Source organism: Vicugna pacos, chromosome 5, assembly GCF_048564905.1.
Source record: "Vicugna pacos chromosome 5, VicPac4, whole genome shotgun sequence".
Classification (NCBI taxonomy): domain Eukaryota; kingdom Metazoa; phylum Chordata; class Mammalia; order Artiodactyla; family Camelidae; genus Vicugna; species Vicugna pacos.
In genome coordinates this window covers 39,247,780-39,271,917 of record NC_132991.1, presented here as the reverse complement: position 1 = coordinate 39,271,917, position 24,138 = coordinate 39,247,780, and the positions used below count along the sequence as shown (strand labels likewise).

The 24,138-nt window shown below is 34.7% G+C and overlaps 1 protein-coding gene across 8 annotated transcripts in view; it reads left to right on the top strand.

Annotated features, from left to right (window-relative positions):
• Positions 1-24,138, top strand: part of SLC38A11 (solute carrier family 38 member 11) — a 47,796-nt gene that overhangs the window by 5,359 nt on the left and 18,299 nt on the right. For 4 of the 8 annotated variants that reach the window (XM_072962091.1, XM_072962092.1, XM_006202212.3 and 1 more), the window contains exons 4-7: positions 3,879-4,013; positions 4,947-5,012; positions 9,227-9,333; positions 11,733-11,812. In XM_072962091.1, the coding sequence (XP_072818192.1) occupies positions 3,879-4,013; positions 4,947-5,012; positions 9,227-9,333; positions 11,733-11,812 (388 nt within the window). Of the gene's footprint in view, positions 1-2,579; positions 2,662-2,948; positions 3,005-3,055; positions 3,164-3,878; positions 4,014-4,946; positions 5,013-9,226; positions 9,334-11,732; positions 11,813-23,697; positions 23,770-24,138 lie in introns of those variants that run through there. The other 4 variants (XM_072962095.1, XM_072962096.1, XM_072962097.1 and 1 more) reach the window with 4 other exon arrangements.

The following is a 24,138-nucleotide window of genomic DNA, read 5'->3' as shown; positions in this document are numbered from 1 at the left end:
TTATTCTTTTGTCTTTTTAAAGTCTTTGGCTTTTTAAATGAGGTATGTCCAGTTCAACAAGTAGTGTTTCTAAGTTCTGTTTTCATGTTTGTGAAATGTTGGGGAACGAGGAAGAATTGTAAATATTTACACCAAATAGTTTTATTTTAATTTGCTTTAAGATTCTCATATTTGTTGATAAGAGTAAAATAATTTTTATTGTCCAAGCATACATAATGATGGAAAAGAAAATTTCCCTCTTAAATAACACAGATTCATTCACAGATTATCTAAGATTTGCATAAAATATATTTAAAGTGAGATCAAAATGTTACAGGGATTGATGTTTGAGATTCTTAAAACTTTTTAAAGAAATTTATTTATAGCTCATATTTAACAAGTAGATGAAAACATTTATTATTAACCAAATTCTTAGCAAGTTGTTAACTTTAAGCAATACATTTTGAACTTTTATAAAGTTAAGCATTCTCATCCCAAGCATACAGTTCTTCACCAAAACTTCACAATATCTATGAAACTGGTTACCTCCTGTTACTCAAGTCCTCATTGATTCTCTTTCTCAGCCAGTAAGTTGCTGTTGAGTTTTCCTGCCTTTAGCATCTGTCTACTTCCTGATCTGTCCTCCATATTGTTGCAGGAGTTATCTTTGTAAAACTTCAGCATGGTCTCTGTTACGCCCCCACTCAAGACATGTCAACACCCTATAATGACAACAGAAAAAAATATATTGCATTTAAATCCTCGCATGTTTCAGCCACTGTCTACATTTTTTGTCTCATCTCCCCACTAATTTGACTTCTTTCACCCTGTCACCAACACTGCGATGTGTGGGATTTATGTTTTAGCCGTTCTGGACTATTGCATTCCCCACATGTAGAATATGCCTTCACACTGACGTTCCACGGACAGTCCCCCTGCTTGACATTTTTTTTATTTCACTACCTGGTGAAAACCTGTTTGAAGTATTTCAAAGCACTCCTCAACTCTTCTGTGTAGCTTTTCTTAGTTTTGAACAAAGAACATAGAATTAATTACTATGCCATTTGTGCTTGCAGAATATTTTAAAATATATGTATTAGGTCATTTATCATGTTAAATCTGAATCAGATATGTAGACGTCTAGCCATCTTGCTATACTGATCATAGATTCATTCAACAAATATTCACTGACACTGCTGCCATTATAGCAATGAAGACCATTATTCCTGCCTACATGAAGCTCACACTGTAGTATGTTAGGCAGGAAAAAAACCCCACATAATTATAATGTTTCATGAAAAATACCATAATACAAATATGTGCACAATAGGGATACTGGCATTTAACCCAGCTTTAAGGGTGCAGGCATGTTTGGAGGAGAAAGAGACACCTTCGCTGACTGTTAATGGAAAAATGTGAGTGAGCAAAGAAGATGAAAGGGTACTCTAAGCAGATGGAAATGTGGAAATGCAGAGGAGAACTGTATAAGTGATTCAGTCTGGCCAAAGTGTAGGGTTGATGTTCGTAAGTGGAAAGAGACGAAGTTAGGTTTGCAGAGGCATTTATGAAGATTCCCATGTAATGATAATCATTACCATTTCCTGAGGACTAGCTCAATGCTGAGCATAATGCAGCCACTATACTTTATCTCCTGACTCCATGAAGTAGGTATTCATGTTCTAATTTTTATGGAGGAGGAAATTGAGACTTTAATAAGTTAAAATGATTTGCCCAGAGTCTGCAGTTACTGGCAGCAGAGTTGAGGTTTTGGTTAAGTGCATGGATTCCGGGGCTAGACTGCCAGGACTCTTCCTAAATGGGACATCATAATAGCACCTACCTAGGGTTGTTGTGAAGATTAAACAAGTTAATATACATAAAGCATTTAGGAGAAGGCCTGACGCACATAAACTGTTGTGAAGTATTTGCTAGTGCTTTACCATTACCATCGGACTTCAAATACAAGGCTTTTTCCACCACCATTTGCAGCCTATAGATAATAACCAAGAATAGCACAAGTTCTCATTCCTTTAGCCTCTAGAGCATGCCAGGCATAGTGGTGGGCATTTAAACATCATCCTGCACACAGACTCTTCAAGGCTGGGCTATTGCCTTACTTTGCATGTGAGATTCAGGAAAGTCAAGTCCTTCACCCAAGATCCCACAGCAAATAAATGATTTTTTTCTGGAAAAAAATATGAAAAGGAGTTGATTTTTATCCAGAGGCATCAGAGGATTCCCCAGGAGGATTTTAAGCAGAAGGCATGGTGAGATTAATGCTGTGGTCAGATTCATCTGATAGAGGGAGAATGTCAAGAAACTCTTAGTAGGGAGGAGATGCCAACAAGTGTCTTGATCGGGGGCCAGATTGGTGGAGAGAACTATTAGGAGTTTTTGCAGTAATCCAGGTGAGAAGTGATAAAGGCCTAAACCCTAAGATTAAGCAGGTTAGAGACTGGAAATAGGAGACAGAGTTGAATAATTTATGATGCAGTAGTTAATGAATTTGGTGACTAAAGGAATATCGAAGGTGATGGATAATGAGAACTCTAGGGCGATTCTCAGGTTTCTGTTGATATTATTCACAGTTTGGAGAAATGTGGATACAGAAGCAGGTTCCCGAACAAATATATAAATTAGAAGTTGGACATTTAAAATCAAGATGCCTATGAGATCTCCAAGGTAAAATATTTATTAGACAGCTAGATGTAGAAATCTGGAGTTTTGGAGGAATCTGGGCTGAAGATACAAATTTGAGGGTTACTAACATCTGTATGAAAATTGAAACCACAGGCATGACTAAGATGACAGTAGGATATCTTGAAAAATGAGGAAAAAGCCCAAGAATACAGGGTTTGAAGAGAGTTAAAGAAACTGGAGAAAAACTGAGTATAATTGGCCCAAAATGTAGGAGGAAATCCAAGAGGAAGTGATGTCACAAAGGCCAAGGGAGGATGGTTGAGAAAGAGGGGAATGATAAAGAGGAAAAATGCTCCTGAATGCAAATATGATTGAGATTTAGGAGGTATCAGTTGGATTTATCAACTTGGAGCTCATGGATGAACTTGGTGAAAGAAGTTTCAGTGAAGCAGGGGGGACTCATAATTTGTCTTTTCTTCTTTGTCTTCAAATACATTTCCAAATAACTTAAAGGATCAAAAATTCAGCTGTGAATTTTGGAAGTGTGAGTGAGAAAAAAGAAAAAGCAGTAACTGTGTACCCAATACAGCAGTTGGTGTTCAAAAAACACCAAGTTAAATGAAAAAAGAGAGAGAGATAAACTTTTAATTATGTAATTTCTGTGTATTTGTATCTTCAGCTTAAACTCCAAAACTGGAACTTAAACATCTAAATGTAAATTAAAAAACAATTCTTAGAGTGCTCTCTTAACCATAATAACTATAAAATAAAGTTACTAGTAGTACTTTGTTATAAACACACGACTTGATTCTTCTAAATCTTTTTTTTTTCTGAATGCTTACAGCATTTTTTATTTTCAGTCTTTAAGCGTTGAATGCCTGTGAAATATTGGATTAATAACTATTTTCTATTGCTTGGACAGTTGAGCCACGTCTTGTTAATAGTTGTTGCACTGGTTAGGTTAGGAAAGTAAAATGGGAAACCAAAGCTTTAACTCTGGTCTTCATACCCTCTTCTGTCCAGTTCATTGCATGGATATGTTACGTATCTTTGCATCTCAATTGAAAAACATATAACGAAACAGTACAGTTTCATGAAACATAATGTTTTATGAAAAGAAAGTAAGCCTTGCCATGCTAAATTACTGTAGCATTAAATTCTTCTTAAAAGTTTCTCTTTTTCTTTAAGTCAAAACATAAAAAGAAAACCTTTATATTAAATATAATCTGACATTTGTTTAATGGTTATTTTTGCCACAGACTTTTCCCTTGTTTTATTGATAAAAGGAGGGGCCCTCTCTGGAACAGACACTTACCAGTCTTTGGTCAATAAAACTTTTGGCTTTCCAGGATATCTCCTACTCTCAGTTCTACAATTTTTATATCCTTTCATAGGTAAGATGAATGCAAAAATGAATATTGTAATTATTTGCATAAACACACAGCCATTTCTGAATAGAATAGTTTTAATAGTCATTAAATAGTCATTAAAGAATACTAGCGGTTGAAATATTTTCCACGTGAAGTGTTTATCTTTAGCCGTTTTCCCCTTGTTTTCTGGTTCTTTTCGTTGGTATTCTACATATTTCATTGAAATAAAATGAGGGTGATTTTCATTCAGTTAATGGTTATAATTCCCTAGTTTGGTGAAAAATAGAATGAGCTGGTATTACACTGAATGAAAGAAATAATAGATTTCTTCTGGGGCTGAAATATTTTTCGAAAACCTAAGGATCTGTGGACATGATGTACAAGGTCAACATGCTATTTAAAGTTTGCACCTAGCACTTCTTAAATAAGTAAAATGTTAACATTAACCAATGGCCAAATTGACTTCATTTTAAAATTAGTAACGCAGAAGCTATTGTTCAAACCACTGGTTCCTTCTGTCTACACAGAAGGCTAAGGATATATCTTCCCCAAATCTTACTTTATTAACTGAGGGGATATTTTGGAGCCTTCACAATTTTCTATTGTTGTTCCTCACTTTGAGCAATACATGTGTTCCTAAAACCGTGTTTAGAAACTGAGATTTCATAACAAAACGAATTCCATTTTAAATGACTACCAAAACTCACTATTATTTAAAGATTGATTCTGAAAGAATCGATTTGTAAAATGAAAATCTTTTTGTAATACAAATTGATATTATCCCATAAATCTGTTGTCTAGTTATTTTTAAAGTTGTACATAATTGTTATTATAATATATACTTGAAAGTAAGATTATGCCGATATTTGGGAAGTGATAACAGATTACTTTCAAAATATTCAAGATGAAATATGTGATGGCTTGTTGGTGACTGTATTATTTTAATTATGCTTTTAGCTATGATAAGTTACAACATAATAACTGGAGATACTTTGAGCAAAGTTTTCCAGAGAATCCCTGGAGGTAAGTCAATGAGTTTATTTTATATAGTTATTCACAGTTAATGTGGTCCATAAAAAATTTTTTCATAATAATTTTAAAGTAAAATATTTGCAAATGTTGCAATTGAGTGACTTCAAATATCTAGTAACATCTATGATCCAGTCTGATACTTAAGTATTAATGTCCTTTTAAATATAGTTTTGTTCTTATTTAACTGTTTAATAAATTATTATTTATATACTTTGAATACTTTATTTTTTTAATATTTTATGCTACATAGGTACTATTTGTGCTACACCATTTCTTAAATAAGCAAACTGACCTTTGTCCCCACGATTTGTATTAAGATATTTAATATTGTAAAATTAGCCCTTTTTAATGTGTAGTGCTGTGAGTTTTGACAAATGCATACAGTCATACAACCATGGCCACAATCAAAATACAGTCCAATTCCATTATCCCGCCCCCCAAATTTCCCTGTTCCCCTTCATAATCAAAGTTACCCACATCTCCAGCCCCTGGAAGTCAGTGATCTGATTTTTCTTCCTACTTTGGCTTTTCCCTCAATGCCTAATAAATGGCATCATATAGTAGGTAGCCTTTGCAGCTTGACTTCACTCACTTAGTATAGTGCATTTGAGATACATCCGTGTTTTGGGGTGTATCAGTAGTTTGCTCTTTTATCTTTCATTGCTGAGGAATATTCCACTACGTGGATGAATACAGTTTACCTGTCATCCAGTTGAGGGACACTGAGATTGTTTCCAGGTTCATGTAATTATGAAAAAGCTACTATGCAGGGAAGAAACTATATTCAATACCTTGTAATAGCCTATAATGAAAGAGACTATGAAGAGGAAGATAGGTATGTGCAACTGAATCACTATGCTGTACACCAGAAATTAACACAACACTGTAAGTCGACTATACTTCTATTAAAAACAAAGAAAAAGCTGCCACGAACATTTCAAGCAGAACTTTTCAGCATGCCACTACCCCACTCCCTGTTGGCCCTTTTACCATATCATGGGCTATTGGAATAATTCAGAGATCATGAGTCTTTTTCTTTGAAGAGTTCCTCATCCAAGCCACATAATCCCCATTTCGTAGTGACTTAACTCTATAGTTGTTTTATCGTTGAAACCGATGCAAAAACACCTTTCCTCTTAGTGCATGAATCAGTCATTCTAGAGACATCCAAACAGAGTAAAACGAAACCTAAAACTTACTCCTCTCACAGAGTTTAGTGGAAACTAAAACCAGGGACATTTGAGCATCAAATCACAGACCTACTACTTGCTAGCTGTGTGAACTTGAGAAGGCTAATGCCCTCTCTGAGTTCTAGCCCCTCATCACTAAGTTATGAATTAGAGTATCACCTGCTTCATAGAATTAATGTGTGAAACAGGAGAGACAACACAAACAAGGCCTTGCATAGGGAAGGCTTACCCAGCATCGTTACCTGTCGTCTGTAGTTGCTGTCCTAGCCCCCAACCTCCAAATCATGTTTTCATAAACTGAGATCATGTGAGCGGATAGAATGCGAAAGAAAATGAGAAGAATGTATACCTTATATACAAAATAATGTCAATTATGTAAAATATCTATTTCCATAAATAAGGACAAAATAAGAAAAATATATTCACATATAAACTGTGGTTATCTTTTAATTGTGGGACACATGGGATTTTTATTTTCTTTGTTATTTTTCAGTTTTTCAAAAGAGCATTATGATTTAGAAAAAAGCTTTTTATCACCTTATTTTCTTATTTGAGAAGTAATACATATGTGTGAGGACAATATTAGAAAACACAGCTAAGCAAAATAGAGAAGATAGGACATACTCATAATCTCCTTTTTTTGAGACAACCAAGGAAGGACAATCCTTCTAAGAGTTCATTCCTTCTTTCCTTTTTTCTTCCTTTTTAATGTATGCTTCAGAGTTTTAAGGATGCATGAAACTTCAGACATTCTTATAAATAACACTGTATGTCTTGTGTTATAACATGCCTCTTCACATTCTCATATCAAAATATAGAGATCTGTCCTATTTACTTTAACGGTAGTTCAGTATTCTATGTAGTATCTGCTGTACAAGTGAGATAGACCACAATTAATTTAATTTTCTCTGAAACATTTTGATCACTTACTGATTTTTAATTTCACAAATAATATATGAATACATACTCTTCATAAAAATAAAACATCATAGAGAAGTCTGAAGTTTCCTTTGAAACCCCCTTCCTGGTTGTTAATTTTATAATCATCAAAAATGACTTTTAAAAAAATAAGTCACATAACAAAGAGCACACTTGATTCTTATCACAGTTTTCTCATAGTTGTTAAATGGGATAGTTTATCATGTGTGGTTTGTTTGTATGTCTTGTAAAGCCAAATTATTTTTAGAAGTAAGGAAAATCCGTAGCAAAGTCATATTTTTCCCCTGAAATATATCACCAATGTCTTAGACTGGCAAGTGGACAGTTGCTTTTACTTTTCTCAGTTAACCAAAGCCTTGGTTCTTGATACAAGTTAAAGTAATGAGAAATAATTATTAGAAGTAGTGTGTGTAGATGATTTTGAAATTTTTCAAAAATTTCAATGTTCCACAACATTGTAAAATGATTATAAATCAGTAAAAATGTTTAAAAAAATTTCAATGTTCAATTTTCTTTACTATTGTTTAAACATTTAAAATCCTTGTTCAGGCACATTTCTGTTAAAAGACACATGTAGGTAATAGATCTCAGCATTGGATCGTTAGGGAAAAAAGTCCTTTATGCTGATGGAGACCCTCAGTTACTGGGCTCCTGCATGCTCTAGGGCTGTGAATTTTCCCAGTAGAAGGAAATATATTTTCTACCAAACATATTTGTAGAGCAAATGGCTTGAAGGGATACAAAGACCAGATACACAAATAATTTAATTCAAATTATGTTCACTGAGAACTATGTAAATAATTGAGTTCAAGGTTTTTGGAACTTGAACTTCCTGTTTTATTGTTTTGATTCACAATGTTAAGATGATTGTTTAGTTATGGCTGAATTGAATGAATACCCACGGTAAATTATTTCCATTCTGGTATATACGTGTGTGTGTGTGTGTGTGTGTGTCTGTGTGTCTGAGTGTCTGTGTGTGTACACGTGCATGTGTGTGTGAAATTTATGCCACATTGAAGTTCCCATCTTGGAACTTCCTTGTACGTTAGTGTATTGACCATTTAAGAAAATCAGTCTCACTTCTCAGAGTAATAGCTCTTTTGTTTTTGTTTTTGTTTTTTACCACACTCACTTATTTGACAGACTTGGCTTCTATAGACTTCAGAGTCTGCAGAAACTAATGTACACAGACTTGGTACCACTGAGAACGTTTCAAAAATAAATGACATGAACTCTGAAGGAATTTAATATGAGCTAAAAAATTAAACAATGGTGTCTTCATTGGTTAGCTTCATTTAAAGCTGTGACTAGCCAGCTTTAAAAATACATTAATTCTTGTAAATATGTTTTATTTTGTGTTTACTTTTGTTTATATTTGATCACACACACACACACACTCTCACACTCACACTCTATTATAATTTCCTTGTTATTAAAGCCAGGAGTCTGCAATGTACGTCAGGTTTCAGCAGCTTTCCTATGACATTTTCCCTATCCAAAAAGTTGCTCTGTCTACTTTCCTTCACTTCTTTCACAAATATAGTGAATATTTTTGTCTAAACCTTGATTTGTGAAATTTAAAATTTTACTCTTCAAATCTTTCTGGGACACAGAAGTTAAAAAACAAAAAAAAGCCTCAGAATATATCCTGTCCTCATGTAGCTTACTTTCTGACTGAAGGGCTTTGCCGTTAGAGGGTTTGAGACAAGGAGTGACATAATGGTTTTAGCCTTTGGAAAGGATCTCTGTAATTTCTAGGTTAAAAATATACTCTAAGGGGACAAAGGAAGATAAAAGCAGGAAAACTGACTGGGAGGCTATTAAATAATTTGAATGCAAAATATGATAACATTATTTGAACTGTAGGTTCATCCTTAAGTTATTTTGTATTTACATTTTTGTGAATTATTTCTATTTTTAGACAGTTTTATGGAATTTATTTACCCAAAATTGTCACTTACGTAGCATTTTGTATTATTTAAGTCATTTTTATAATTAAATATTTGACTGTTTTCTTGTGTCACTGGTGTGTTACTCGTATCTATTAACACTTCATAATATTTATTGTGTTTTTAGTTGATCCTGAAAACTTGCTTATTGGTCGCCATTTCATTATTGTGCTTTCCACCATTGCCTTTACTCTGCCTTTGTCCTTGTATCGAGATATAGCAAAGCTTGGAAAGGTAATTTTTACATTTTAAATAGGCACAGAAATGTACTTTGTTACCTGTGTTAATTCTGTCAAACTGCTGTCTATATGGCCAAGTTCTTAATTACAGTATTCATCTTTAGTTTCATTTAGTTTATAATTATATTAGAGTGAGCTGTGTTTGATATTTTATTTTAGGAAACTGATGGTTAAGTAATTGATGAATATGAAATAAATATGTCCTTTCTTTTCCTTTTTAAGGTAGGTTCTCTGATGTTAGACAGCACACTAAATTTAGAAGATATAAAGAACTCTACTTAAACCAAGTCTAATTTACTAAAAAAAAGTTCTATCATTTTTATAGATAGTAAGCAATTTAAAATTAAATTAACTTTAAGAAGCAAGAATTAATCACTTCATTGGCTTAAAATTTTTTTGTAAATTACAGTGTCTATTATGCCCGTTTTTCATCCTGTGAATTTAAATGTCAATATGTTGATTAATTAATTGTTAGGAGTCTGGCCAATACTTATGATTCTTATTTGCTAAAGAGAAATGATGATTTATTTCTAATGAAACCACCCAAATAAATATTCAGCTTACCACAAATGCTTATCTTCATGCATTAGCATTTATCTGACTGTATTTTATTTTCTTACTCTCATGGAATGTTTGTATTTACTCAAAATATTATTGGTGTTGCATCTACAGTATGCCAAGTATTCTAGTGAAACAAAATTTAAAGAGTTTTCATGTATTTTTTTTATATCCTATTTTGAAAAATTCAACAGTTGATTAATTTTACTTTTCACTGTGATATTTCATGTGTATCCACAGTTGTGAAGTCCCTCAGGTTGAGCTGAATGTGGAGATGGTCTTCCAAAGTTTTCTGACCACTCTGCCTTCCTTCCCTAACAGGCATACAGAGATAAACCAGAGTGTATTAAGAGGCATTTTTTTGGTGAATTATCTGAAATGTCTGAACTATTTTCCATTTCACATGGTTAACGTAGACATAAATGCTTTCTTCTGAGAGCAGAAGGCAAGAATCTATGAAAAGAAAGCTAATAATCTATCATATTGTTAATAACTGAACATTTTATCCCTAAATGTCCCTTTAAAATGTCATATTGAAGTATCTAAATAAATCTCCCAATGAGTGAAGCAGAGGGGTTAGGAGCCCTGATCCAGAGTCAGGCTGCACATTGGGCTCCCCGAGCCACTTCCTAGCAGTATGACTTTGGGATTCTTTCCTAATATCTCAGTGGATTAGAGGACTCATAATAGAACCTTCTTTCTAGTTAAAAACTAACATCCTAGGGAACAAAATTAATGACAGTAAAATGAATAAAAGCAATTTTGTACATTATATTTTTCTTATCAGACAAAAAAGTCTAAAATATGCTTATCCATTAAAAAATTGAGTAGCAATGCAGGTCTAATGTAATGAGTGCACAGAACACATACACACAGACCAGTTTATATTTTAACCAGTTGAAATAGTGACAGAAGAGAGAGGAAGAAGCAAAGACTTTAGAAACAAAGACCAAAGGGCAAACCCACATAGGAAAAATAGACTACTAGAGGTAGAAAGCATAAAGAAAAAAGCAGGGCACCCCAAAAGTATGTGTGAGTGGGTGGGTGTGGGGCGATGTGTTGGAAGGAGCAGGGTAAGATACAGACAGAAGCTAAAGAAGCAATTAGAAAAAAAGCACAAGTTAACACTGAAACAGAATCTGAAGGAAAAAGAAAGCATAATTTCACTTTATGAAATAGTTGTATTTGATACTTGTTCTATTATGGGGGAAAAAAACTAAGACTATGATTCTGACAAAAAATTTACATGCCTGAAAGTCAAGTATCATATGATATCACTTATATGTGAAATCTGAAAAAAAATGATACAAATAAACTTATTTACAAAATAGAAAGAGACTCCAAGGCATGGAAAACAAATTTATGGTTACTAAAGGGGAAAGATCAGGGAGGGGTAAATTAAGAGTTTAGGATTAACAGATAAACACTACTGTATATAAAATAGATAAACAGCAGGGTCCTACAGTATAGCACAGGGAACTATGTTCTTGTAATTTCTTATAATAACCTATAATGGAAAAGAATCTGAAAAAGAATTTGTATATACGTATATACATATATATACATACGTGTATGTGTGTGTATATATATATTTTTATATATATAAAACTGAGTCACTTTGCTGTACACCTGAAACACTATAAATCAACTATACTTCAATTTAAAAACAAAAAAGTTACATGCCTGAGATTATCAACACTAATCTATAGCAATAAACAACTAAAGAATTTTATTTTTAAAACTGCACATAAGTTTACTCAAGTAAAAAACAAATCACCTGTTCAATAAAATAATGTCTATTCTACTTACAATACATCTTTACATTTTCTTTTGCAGATCTCTCTTGTTTCCACAGTTTTAACAACTCTGATTCTTGGAATTGTAATGGCAAGGGTAGTTTCACTGAGTCCACACATGTAAGTTTTGTTGCTTCATTTGATTTATACTCATCATTTAGATGTTTATATAACACATTATAAATACAGAAATATAAAGTAATGATGGTACCAGAAGCATAATTTATCTTTAATATTGGACAAAATGAGAAGTGATTAAGTTTAAGTAGATCTGTATTTTTCCCCTGGACCCTGCATGGCTGATGGGATTAAACTTTATTATTTCAATGGCCTGCTGGAAGAATTAAAATAAGGAAGGGATTTTGAATAGTGAAAAACAGGAACAAAGTAGAGCAGTGATAGACAGCAGAAGGAGAAGTGGTAGATGGCAGAAATTTCTGTATCTATCCCAGAGATGGGTTTGTTCTTAGCAAAGTTTTCACCAGTCTAGGCTGAAATGAAAAGAATAAAGAATATAGTGCAGGTTTTTCTCCATTAAAAGAAATGCAATCACTTGAAAACCCTTGATTCTCTGCTAAGATTATATTCTTCATTTTGTGTTAAAATACTTTGTCATTTGTGAACTGCTGGTAATAGTTGATAGTGGTATTTATTTGTTTTTTATGTTATTATTCAGCCAAATAAAATGCTGCTAACTTGGTATTGGCTCCCCAAATTTTGTAAATGTTGCTTATCCATGAAATTCAAAGTGGGGGCACTGCTGATCTAAACTACACAGTTTTTATGCTTTGACTATAGAACAGATTCATCAGATAAGGCCTGGGTTGTTTATATCCACATTCCCAAGAGAATGCTGGAATGAAACTACCTTAATTGGCTTTAAACACAAAATTGAATTCCCACAATGCACAATAAGTATTTGTTGAAATAAATAATACGTTATGGAGTTTCCTTGAGACCTTAAATAATATTTTCTTTATCCTAAATAACACAAATAAAATTAATTTATAACATAATACAGTACAAGGAACATGCTGGGTCTTCAATTAATGTTATCCATGAAGAAAGAAAGAAACCTGGTGAATAGCTAACATTGATAATGACGTCCCTAAGGTAACTTATTTTTCCCTGTTGCTTAATTGTTGTTCTACAAAATCATTTCATTTTCTGCTATATATGTTTATATCTGGCTTCTTAATTTAGCAGGAAAATACCAAAAAGTATGCCTTAGATTTATTTGAAAGGAAATATAAAGTATCTAGACTAATTGCATTTCATATAGTTTTTTCTTTGAAAAACATTTGTTTTTTAAGAATTTTGATAAAAGGGAAAAGTATAAATATCTATCATGTTTATATTAATATTCTCTTTGAATAATGTAATCCTAGTTCACAGTTGAACTAGTCAGCTTGGCCTGCTGGAACAAAATACTGTAGACTGGGTGACTTAAACAACAGATTTTATTTTCTCATAGTTCTGGAGGCTGCCAGCATGGTCACATTCTGGTGAGGGATTTTTCCTGACTTGCAGAGGGCTAATGTCCTGCTATGTCTTCACATTGCAGAGAGTGAGAGAGACAGCAAGCTCTCTGGTATCTTCTTATAAAGGCACTAATCCCATCAAGAGAGTCCCACTCTTATGACCTCATCTAAACCTAATTATTTCTCAAAGTCGCATCTCCAGATACCATCACACTGGGGGATTAGGGCTTCAACATATGAATTTAGGGGGGGACAGTTCAATCCATAGTGATAGTATTTTTGAAATGTACCTAGTTCACTTCAACATGGCCATTTATTCTTTCATTTAGTAAACACTTACTGAATGCCTATTGTTTCTAACCATTGTGCTGTGCCCTGAAAGAAAAAGAGCAGAGAGGCATAAGCCAGCACTTACTGCAAGTTGTTCACAACCAAGAATGGAGAGTGGATTTATTTTTAGAACAGAAAAGAAAAAGAAATGACAGTACAGTATTAGAAGTACAAAATAGAAGCATAAGTGAGGGGCCGTGGCAGCACCAAAGAAGAGAATCCTTAATAGTCTGAATTAAGGAGAGCTTCCTAGAGGAAGAGAAATATGATATGGGTGTTTGGAAAGATGGATCTGAATTTTTCCAGAGAGTTAAGGGTGTAAAAAGGCCTTGCAGGCCTGGGAAAGATAAGCATAGAAGCACAAACACATATATTAAATTCTACTGACATTTATTGAGCACCTGTTGTATTGGTGCTGTATTCAGCTCTGGTTTTCAATTCATAGCAACAAAAGGCTAAAAGTATATTGAATAGAATACAATAAATAATTTTTGGTTAAAATTTTTAATTGTATAAGACAACTATTTTAATTGAAGCTTTTCTCAGGAAAAGTGATTCTGGAGAATAAATCATTAAGTTATAATAAAAAGTGTTATAGATTTGGTTAATAGGGTATTATGAGACAATATTGAGGGGAAAAAAAGCAAGTAGCTGGAAGTTGGAGGTAAATAAATAAGTCATTAATTGAGCCCCAGCAGAACAGTTTAATGCAATGATTGTCATCTCTGGCTTCACATTAGAATTACCTGACAAGGTTTTAAAAACATTGATGCCAGGGACCTACCTGCAGCGATTCTGAAGGAATTGGTCTAGGAGCCAGGTGTTTGGATTTATTATTTAACATTTGTGAGTCTGTGAACAAGGGTCTAAATCTACTCTTGGATTGAAGATTAAAGTCATTAGTGCACATTTTAACTGACACATTTCTAAAAATAGACTGAAGATTTTGTGTTATCTTAGTTATCCTTATATCATTATTTTTCATGATTCAGTCTTCACTTTTTTTTTTCAGTATCTTCTGTACGCAAAATGTATTTGAGACACTTCTGTGAATACAGAGAAAAAAATAACCTCTACTCTGAGGGGCTCTCAGTTCAGTGGGGAAGATAAGATGCTACAAATGACTGTCATATAGGTAGTGCATCTTGATACAAAGGAAAGGGGAAGGAGAGACCACTTCCTGGTGGTGCTAAATGAACTGATTTTTATGGCCAAAGAGCTGTTTATTTCTGTTGTAAACAGAATGTGGCCTGTATCTTTTTGACCTTCCTCTAGTGCTGGTATCAAATTTTATCTGAGTCTGAATGTTTTTTTAATAACAAGGATTATTTACTTAGCTCTTTCAATATTTAGATGTTAAAGAACTGTGTTTTTTTAATACTGTGCTGCCTTTTATTTCTGTTTGAATACTATTGCAAACAACTTCTGTTTGTCCAGATCTACAATCAGGCTAATCAAATCCCATGTTCAGGAGTTGGCATAGTAGCTAGTTAGGCAGACTTCTTTCTGAAAATATGACAACCACGAATGCTTATCATCCATAAAACATGAGAAATTCAATACTCATTTTTTCGTTCAGATGAATGATCAGAAAAGCTGTACTTTTTCATACGGCTTTTAAAGTGGTATTTGAAAAAGATCTTTAAATCCACTATCAGAAAGAAGGAAGGTCTACAATGGCTACTGGTACTGACCTTGTTACCATGGAAACACCTTTTTAGTGGTTGTATTTTAAAAATAAAACATACAATTCAATTTCCTTTTCCATAACTCATAGGGCCATAAATCCTGCTTTTGGATATGATTTGAAATATCTCACAGCCCAATGACTTTCAGTTCTTTTTGGAACTGAAATGTTCAGTTTTATTGTATTTTCTAACCTTTTACTTTCTAAAAACTGAGGTGGCAAACCAATTTAATTGCTTTCCAGAAAGTGCTAGTATCAAAATGCAATAACATAGTTCTCCCATTTTTTTTCAAACTGCAATCAGAGACATTATCCCTGTGAAAACTTCCCATTCTGTGCCTCATTAATATTCAGCTCTTTACATTCAGGATGGAAATGATAGCATGCAGTCCAAATTTACACCTATTTTCTCTTCATATAACATCTCTTTTATAGCATATAGTCAATCAATAGTGTAGTATCCCAAACATAATTTTTTAAATGTATCTATACTTTAACAGATATTTATCCATATAAACTGTGCCTTTTCCAAGGATCTCAATACATATTGGCTTTGTTATCCCTTATTCATTCTAACTCTGAAATTCTACAATTGTAGCAATATATAAAGACAAATTAGAGGGCATAAAAGAAAGATGAGAAAAAAATGGATAAGGACAGAGAAATGGTGCATATTTTAAAAAGGGGGTGATTAGCTTTGGCAAATACTAGCCACTGATTTTTTTGATGGTGCATAAATTACTGCCTTTTTTCTTGTAAATGACAACAACCATAAAACCATAACTGGTTGAACTCACACAGCTATAAAGTTCAAAAGTATTCCTGTTATTGGATTTGGTTGGATTTAGGAACTCAATCAATGAAATCATAGTTTCTCTTTTTTCATCTTTTGGGTTTGCTTCCTGTTTTGGCTCTAGTTTCTGAAAGATTTTCCCCTCATTGTAACAAGATGGCAATAGCAGTTCCAGCCTACATCTATTCAAGTCCAAGTCCATAAAAAGAGAAAGAGCTTTCTCTTTAATTTTACCTCAAACCTCACTTCCAGTATTAGTTCAGATTGACTCTAATAAGGACGCCCGACGATCATGGCTTGCGTTGAGTTGCTTATGTTTAGGTTACATGCCTACCCTTGATGCTACGGATAAGATCAGCTCAACTAAAGCACATAATATGAGTAGAGGGAAAGGTGTCCCAAAGGAACTCAAGGCAATGACACCAGGAGAAAAGGGAGTAGCCTTTGCATGATGCAAACTACAGGTGTGCACTTCAGGTGATAGGACGTTACTGGTAACCGTCAGGACATTCACCTACCAAATGATTAGAGAGAATTAAGACTAAGTGAATTTGACATAATCCCTCCTTTGTTTTTTAAGAGCATCAATGAGTGAAAAACCACATGACATAAGAGTGGATTAAGACAGTAAGAAATCTAAAGCATACCTTTTTTACCGTGGGAGATACGGAGCATGTTGTAGACTAAGCCAAAAGATGGAGCCAAATTCCCCCAGGAGATCTTGAAAAGTTGAAATTTATTATGTAGAGTAATCCTTGGAGAGGATTGAAGTAATGGGATAATAAAAATGATCTTAGGACAATAAAAATTTCGTATGGAAACATTCTCTGTCGAAGTAAATTTTCCTAAGTCTACTTCCATACTAGCAAAATTTGCTAACTCACTTGCTAGAAGACCATTTGACTCCAAGTTCTGCAGCCCTACTAGAGACAGCTTTGTTTTCCCAGACCAATTGCTGTGGGGAATCAACATATAGAACCATTGTTTGAATTGAATCTACGTGAAAATTGAAAGAACAGCAGCAAGACAATCTACTCTCAAAGAACATTAGTCCAGTCCCTGTGTTAGTGGAGCTGGAGGAGCAGCCTAGGCTTCTCAATGATAAGAGTTCATTCCACTCATCATCCATTATTTTTTATAGATGGCTGCCTTAGTGAATGAAGCTTGCCACCTGCCTGTTATTTCCAATTAAAAGCCAGACTGGTCTCCAAAGTAAAGTAAAAACCAAAGAGCAAAAATAGAGTAGCCTGTTCTTTTGGCCAATAAGCATTTATTAAATGTCTAGCTGATGCCAGCTACTCTTCTAGGTATTGAGGCTGCAAAGATTAATAGAGCACAGTCCCTGACCTCAAATATTTATAGTTTTGGATGAGGAGAATAGACATTCAATCTTAATATAACATTTAATAGAATTATGGCAAAGTGCAGTGGAAACAGGAAGAGTCCTTAGCCCACCTGGGAAGGCAGGTAATATTTCAAGATATGACAGTATGTGATCTGCTTTCAAAAAATGAGCTGGCATTAGTTGGGTCAAAAAAGGAGAAGAGGGAGGGCTGGGAAGGTCTTGTTTGTGGAAGTGAGGGAGGCCCAGAGGTGTGAAGTATATAATGATGGAAAGTTTTAGCACTAGGAGGGACTTGAAGAGGAGGGACACTGCCATTATTTAGGGGAACTGTCAAAAAAAATAAAGGTGTCTCCCTGGAGAATTTTCTCAAAACACTATCTTGCTTTTATGTTTCTCCTCAAATATATTTTTATCATAGTTTTAACAATGATCATGTCTCCATATTCTCTCTTTTGAAAAAATTGCCAAATAGGGTGCGCTTTCCTAATCTACTGACCTCTGCTCTCCCATCACCACCTTCTGTGTTTAGGAAGTAACTAGAGTGTTGGTGATTCTGAGTTGAAAGTTTGGCTACAGTGAACAAAGAAATGATTGTAGAGAGGCTGGTGGAGAGCAACATGGAAGGAAAGCTTCATGTGTACTGCTGAGAAAGTTGGATTTGTTCTTTGGTTGATGGGGCATTGAAAGTTCTTCAGCAGGACAGTAACCAGAGCGCATCTCCATTTTAGACTTCTCTTGCAGCAGAGACGAGGATAGATGGGGGTATAAAGACCTGCGAGGAGGTGATCTATAGCAAGTGTCCAGGCAGAAGGCAACTGGAACAATATAAAGGCAAGGTTGGTAGAAAAGAAGAAGAGGAAAAAGAGGAGGGTGTTGCCAAGGTCTCCAGCCTGGACAACCAGAACGGTAGATGGTCCAGAACTCCCCATCAACAGGAGGAAATGAGACAGTCTGTTTAGTCAATTAGTATTGACTGAATGCTTACTGGGCCAGTCACTTTTCTAAGTGCTGGGGCTCTGAAGGTCAATATAGCACAGTTCCTTACTGCAGGGCTCTTATAACTTTCTGGGGACAAGGAGAGGTGGATAAACATATAAAAGATAACTTCGAAAGACTAACAGAATTATGAGCAGGGTGCTGATGGGAACATAGAGGAAAAACCCCAGCTTTTTTATTGAAGTATAGCTGATTTACAATGCTGTGTTAATTTCTGGTGTACAGCACAGTGATTCAGTTACACATATATATATATACATATTCCTTTTCATATTCTTTTTCATTATAGGCTATTACAAGTTATTGAATGTAGTTCCCTGTGCTATACAGTAGGACCTTGTTGTTTATTCTGTTTTATATAAAGTAGTTAATATCTGCAAATCCAGCTTCTTGTAAGTTGTTAACAAGGATAAAAGAGGACACATATCTGGGAAAAACATGTTTTTAATGTTTTAATATCAATTTTTAGTAACCATTGGAGTGGAGAGAGAGGAAGAAGAAGGAGTTTTGAAAATGCCAGTCTGGCATTTAGGGAGAGTCTGGTATGGCCAGGATTGCACAGGGACAGCATATAAGGTGAAGAGAGGTACAACCCAAGTGGAACCTCAGTGGTAAACACTCTTGACCCTTGAACAGTGCAGGTTTAAACTGCTCAGGTCCATTTAGATTCTCTTTCAATAGTAAATTCTACAGTACTACACAATCACAATTGATTGAATCTGTGGATGCAGAACTCAAGGAGGGTGAATTTAAGTTATACTCATATTTTCAACTGCCCTAAGGGTCAGTGCCCCTAACCCCTGCATTGTTCAAGGGTCAACTATAATTATCTGAAGTTCACATCTGAAATTACATTTGTTTTAATATAAACCTTGAGCACTTGTGTTTAAAGACAAAAGGATCAGTTTTGATGTTTAGTGATACCCAAGGACAATCTTCCTCAACAGCTGTACTGTATGTGTTCCTAACAGACCACAGCTGTGTGTAGAACAGACTCAGAAGAAAAGTGATCTGGGAGTGAGGAAATGGCAGAGAGCTGTCAGCTGAGGCCGAGCTGGGAAGTGGGCAGGTCTGCTGATGTCACTAATAGCTTGTGGTGTGACAGGAAATGTGGAGCCTTTGTGTGTGTGCCAGCCACAGCACTTAACTCCTGGATGTATCTGATTGAAGAGGTTAATATGTAAGGCTCTCTTAACAAAAATGCAGGCTCTGTCGAGATTGTCTGATTTGGAAGGTGCCTGTGTTTAGCCGAAAAGAGTTTGGGCGATTACAACAGAGACGTGCTGTCCTGTCCTCCTGACCAGAGGTGTAATGTTCTGGTGATTAGAAGCAGTCTCCCTGAGGCTTGTTTTCCCCAGTCTGTGAGGACTGGAGATATATTTGGTAGGACTTGCTTCCTACGACTCTGCCTTATTACTACTTAGCTATTATAAAGATAAGGAAAAGTGTGTCTTTCAAGACAGGATGCAATGCCTGAATCCAGGAATCCAAAATGAGATAATTTTGCAAAATGAATTTAATCCCCCAAAACCTCCCCACTCCCACCTCACACACATAAGGAAAAGGCTTCTAAATTTTTTATAACTAAGCATCTGTCTGGATTTTTTTCAAAGTTAGAAAAGCAATCACTCTTTTTAAATTATTTGTCATACCAAGGCTGCAAACTGCTACAAGGCAGTCTCTTTTTTTGTTAGTATTAAAATAGGTTAGGACACTGGAAGCATTGCTCCTTAAATGATCTGAACCTTATAGTAAGCCTCTGTTATGTTGCCATGATCTATTTGAAGTTTTGTAAGACATTTTAAAAGACCCTGCCTCTTCCTAATATTGCTTTCATTTGGATTTATTTTCCTGAAAAGAATATTCACATATTTTTACGTGACCAAGTATTTCAAATTGCTTTATTTTATTTTATTTTTTATTGAAGTATAGTCCGTTTGCAATGTTGTGTTCATTTCTGGTGTACATCATAGTAATTCATATATATATATGTATATATACACACATATCCCTTTTCATATTCTTTTTCATTATAGGCTATTACAAGGTATTGAATATAGTTCCCTGTGCTATACAGTAGGACCTTGTTTATCTTATACATGGCAGTTAGTATCTACAAATCCCAAACTCCTAATTTACCCCTCCCCACCCCCTTTCCCCCCTGGTAACCATAAGTTTGTTTTCTGTGTCTGGGAGTCTGTCTCTATTTTATAAATAAGTTCATTTGTGTCCTTTTTTTTTAGATTCCACATATAAGCGATATCATGTGGTATTTTTCTTTCTCTTTCTGGCTCACTTCACTAAGTATGATGATAATGAAATAGAGCTGCCTTCTACCAAATCTTTTCCTATTTCAGCTGTATCTTTTGGCATTTACTTTTTTACTTATAGGGAATATGCTCGTAACTACTATTTATGGATTCTCACTGCTGTCATATAGTAGATGAGGATCTAGCTCTCTCAGATTTTTCTTCCTCTTCTACCATATCAATATGTGAAGACATAACACAACCTTCAAAATTCTGTTTCCCTTTCTGTACATTTTTTTTCTAGAATTAAGACTTGCTTCTGTTTTTGCTTTTAATCATGTTTACCTAGATGTCCAGTCTAGCTTTTTTTAAAAAAAATATATATATATATTTAAAGCAGTTTTGAGTTCAGGCAAAGTTGTGAGGAAAGTACAAAGATTTCCCATAAACCCTCTGCGCTCACACATGCATAGCCTCGCCCGTGATCAACATCCCCTACTCGAGTGGTACCTTGGTTACAACTGATGAATCTCAAATCAGTACATCATAATCCCCCAAAGTCCATAGTTTACATTATAATTCACACTTGGTATTGTACATTCTGTGGGCTTGGACAAATGTATAATGATATGTATCCATCATTATGTTGTCATGCAATGTATTTTCACTGCCCTAAAAATCCCATGTGTTTCCCCATTCATCCTGTCCCCTACCCCAAACCCCTGGCAACTACTGATCTTTTTACTCTCTCCATGGTTTTGCCTTTTCCCAAATAAAATCTGATTGAAATCATACCATGTGTAGTCTTTTCAGATTGGCTTCTTGCACTTAGTAATGTGCATTTAAAGTTTGCCCATGTCTTTTCATGGTTTGATGGCTCATCTGTTTTTAGTACTGAGTAATATTCTATCATATGGATATACCAGAGTTTATTTAGCCATTCACCTACTGAAGGATAGCTTGGTCCCTTCCAAGTTTTGGCAGTTATGAATAAAGCTGCTATAAACATCCATGTGGCAGGTTTTTGTGTGTAACATATGTTTTCAAATTCTTTGGGTACAGACCAAGCTGTGTGATTGCTAGATCCTATGGTAAGATTATGTTTAGTTTTGTAAGAAGCCATCAAACTGTCTTCTAAAGTGGCTGTACCATTTTGCATTCCCACTGGCAGTGAATGGGAGTTCCTGTTGCTCCACATCCTCACCAACATTTGCAATAGTCAGTGTTCTAGATTTTGGCCATTCTAGTAGTTTTACTTTTTTTCTTTCAAGGTATGTTGTACTATCTCAATGTTGTTTTAATTTGCATTTCCCTGGTGCCATATGATGTGGAGTATCTTTTCCTATGCTTGATGCTCTCAGAGTATCTTCCTTGGTGAGGGGTCTGTTAGGTGTCAGTGGATCTTTAGCCATTTTAAAAATGGGTCGTTTGTGTTCTTATTGTCAACTTTTACATGCTCTTTGTATATTTTGGAGATAGATGAGTCTTTCATGAGATGTGTCTTTTGTAAATATTTTCTCCTAGTTTAGTCTTTGATTTTGATTATTTTTATTACTCCTTTTCCAAATGCTCAAACATATAAGAAAATCTACCAATCTTAATATTTTTCCTGGAGCTTTTTTTCCCTCCCTGAGCCATTTTACTCTTGCTCCTTTTTGGACAGAGTGATTTCTCAGTTTGCTGCCCCATTCTAGGACTTCCTTTCACCTCTTTTTTGTGTTAGATACCCTGTATCTAGTTTCTCGGGTCTTTCTTTTTTCTTTATTTTCTCCTTTTGCTGGACATCTGAGTATGTGGTGTCTCTGAGTCCTATACACTCAGGGGGTTAGTGAGGTGAATTTCACATCATAGCTCCCTCTGTGTTGTTGTAACTTCTGTTCTCAGCAGTTACTTTGTAAACATCTGATTTCCTATTTTCAAAATGTCTTCTCCACTGATGTCTCTTCTTCTACTAACCTCTTCCCTGTGGATTTAGCCCCCTTTTAAATTCCATCAGAGCATCCTAGTGAGATTTGAGGAGAAATCAGATAAATGTATGTGTCCCATCCACCATGTTTAACTGGATGTCCAAGTTTAACACTTGATTTTTAATTTGCCTGCAGACTTAAGTACAAATTCAAATATTTTATTTAAAACATATTTTCATCTTTAAGGAAGTTATTTCATTGTTTGTGGGGCTTGCACTATGCCATGGAGGATGGTTTGAGAATTATTAAAATTTATCCAGTTTTGAATTATCTAGTGCCCTTCTTTGCCTCTTAGTTTACAGCTGCCATTGCTGTCTACTTGACTGAGAGATTAGGAAAAGAATAAGCACTACCTGTATTAGTACTTAATTGAAAGCTTGTGAAAAACAATGACTGAAATAAAATGTCACCTTGTTTTGCGAGCTGTTTCTTTATTTAACACCCAAAATTGGGAATTGATTACTCCTGCCTGTTATTTATGCATTTGGTGAAAGTTACCGTGTCTTCAATTTGGTAAAAATCATGAAAGATTAATTTTACATTGCTTCCAAAGGCAATGAAACAAACACACATACACACACCTCAAGATTTTATAATAGGTGCAAGGCCATTTCACCTTATTAAAACAAAATACAGGACCTGAAAATAAACCCTGAAAGTGAATGTTTCCTAATCAAGTAAGGTAGCTTCTGTCTCTCTGTAATAAGGTAGTGTTAAGTGTTCAAGAAGTGAACTTGAATGTCCCAGTACTTACATTTAATGATTTCAAAGATAAAATATAAAAATATCCTTTCATAATATTTCCCTGTGATGAAATACAAAAGAAAGACATTTTATCTTTGCAGTATGGACAGAATAAAACCCTTTCTATTATCAGAAAATTATATAACAAAAAATTAGTAACAAGAATAACCCTTAATTTATGTGTGTGTATATAGATAGGATCTTAAAAATGTAAAAGGTTAATTTTATACTTTTTTTTCCTTTCAAGTGATTAGTCTAAGATGTTATTCAGTGATTAAATAATCAGGCAATTTGCCTCTCTATCCATTTTAGATGTCAAATATCTTAAGGTTTAATGAGTGTCTTCTTTTATTCAAACGTTTAATTATCTTCCATTGGTGGTGATCTGTACACCAGTATAGCAAAACTTATCATATCACCACAGAGCAGCTACAGCCTTGCTGAGAAAACTGATGGCTGGGCCAAGACACAAACCCTGGAATGAGGTGAGAAGCTCCGAAAACGCTGAGATTGTCTAAGTGGCTTTATGCAGCTGGAATTTGTACCCTCTTGATAGACACAGTTATGCAGAAAATTGTTTGGGACATGAGGTGTGGATTAGAGTAGTATTGAATATTTGCTGTGACTATCCAAAGCATAAGTGAACCTTTTTGTCTTTTTCATTATCAAAACCGAAAGGCTACCCTTTTGCTTGGATGTGTGTTGATCTGTTATCAAGATTAATTATTCACTTATTTAAAATAAGATAAATTGCCTTTCCCAAGGTCCCTTCGTTCTCTAGAAGAATATGCATACCATGATGAAGATTGCATTTCATGTACTTGCAGGTCCTTACACCCAGACTAAGACCTGTA